At 56.2% G+C, this 1345-nt stretch overlaps 1 protein-coding gene across 2 annotated transcripts in view; it reads left to right on the top strand.

The window, feature by feature from the left end:
- Nucleotides 1-1130, top strand: part of LOC130586991 (Krueppel-like factor 15) — a 6121-nt gene extending 4991 nt beyond the window's left edge. For both annotated transcript variants that reach the window (XM_057387937.1, XM_057387938.1), the window contains exon 3: nucleotides 691-1130. In XM_057387937.1, the coding sequence (XP_057243920.1) occupies nucleotides 691-868 (178 nt within the window). In that variant the 3' untranslated portion in view covers nucleotides 869-1130. The remainder of the gene's footprint in view (nucleotides 1-690) is intronic.
- The last annotated feature ends 215 nt before the right edge of the window (nucleotides 1131-1345 follow it).

Raw genomic sequence — 1345 nt, 5'->3', positions numbered from 1 at the left:
AGTTTTCAGAACTTCACCCCMGTCCTGGGCAGTTTCTCCCTCCCCAGCTCCAGCCCGGGCTGGAAATCTCATTGCTGTTGTGGGAAATGAGGGGATGCTCAGGGTTTGCAGGGAGAATCCACAACCCCAGGGAGAATCCAGAGCTTCAGGGAGAATCCACAGCCCCAGAGAGAACCCAGAACCCACAGCTCCAGGGAGAATTCACGGCCCCAGAGAGAACCCACGGCCCCAGGGAGAATCCACAGCTTCAGGGAGAATCCAGAACCCCAGGAGAACCCTGAATCCACAGCTCCACAGAGAATCCACAGCCCCACAGAGAACCCACAGCCCCATGGAGAACCTTCCCTCACCTTCAGTGATGCTGCTCCGGGCCGGATGTGGAGCTCCAGGAAAGCATCCCTACCCTCTGGTGGTTTTTGGCCACTTCCAGCCTGAGCTCTTTTCCCCCAAAAAACCCATTTTTTTCTCAGCGCCTGGGCCTATCAGCCGAAAACAAACAGAGGAAGTAGGTGCAGAGCATCCTTTAATAACAGGGAAAAATCCAGATCTCAGCGGGTGAATCCTCATCCCTCTGTTTCCAAATCCTCAGAGGGGTTTGTGTTGGGAGCTGGGGGTGCCTCTGCCTGCTCTGGGGTGGCAGGGACAGTTGTCCCCTCCCTGCTGTCCCTTTATCCCTCCCGTTTCCCGCAGGTTTTCCCGCTCYGATGAGCTCTCCCGCCACAAGCGCTCCCACTCCGGGGTCAAGCCTTACCAGTGCTCAGCCTGTGAGAAGAAATTTGCCCGCAGTGACCACCTGGCCAAGCACCTGAAGGTCCATCGGGGCCAGCCCTACAGCCCACGGACACTGCCAGGGGGCAGCAGGGGTTAATTCCTGCTGTTCATCCCCGCCAGCCGGAGAACGGTGCAGAAATCACTGAAAAAGGGGAAATGATTCCTCAAAAAATGATGGGAGATTTTGTTATCGCTGAGTTCCAGGGTGATGACATTGCCAGGTTGTTTCTGTCCTTCTCCGAAATACAGCTGATGGAAATCAGAGTGAATTTGGGGTGTGTGGAGGGAAGTGAGGTTACGCTGTGAAACAGGAATCGGGCRTTGCAGCATCCCAAAATCCCAGGATGGTTYGGGTTGGGAAGGGACCYTAAAGCTCATCCCAWGGGCAGGGACACYTTCCACCATCCCTGGGTACTCCAGCCTGGCCTTGRACATTCCCAGGGATCCAGGRGYAGCCRCRGCWYCTCTGGRAATTCCATCCCAGCCCCTCCCCACCCTCCCAGCCAGGAATTCCTTCCCAAAATCCCATCTATCCCTAATGGGAAGCCATTCCTCACATCCTGTCACCCCATCC

Source organism: Malurus melanocephalus, unplaced genomic scaffold (genome assembly GCF_030028575.1).
Source record: "Malurus melanocephalus ecotype Western Australia unplaced genomic scaffold, MMel_1.1 scaffold_1445, whole genome shotgun sequence".
Taxonomy (NCBI): domain Eukaryota; kingdom Metazoa; phylum Chordata; class Aves; order Passeriformes; family Maluridae; genus Malurus; species Malurus melanocephalus.
Note: the sequence above shows the minus strand (reverse complement) of the source record. Positions and strands in the feature narration are given on the sequence as shown.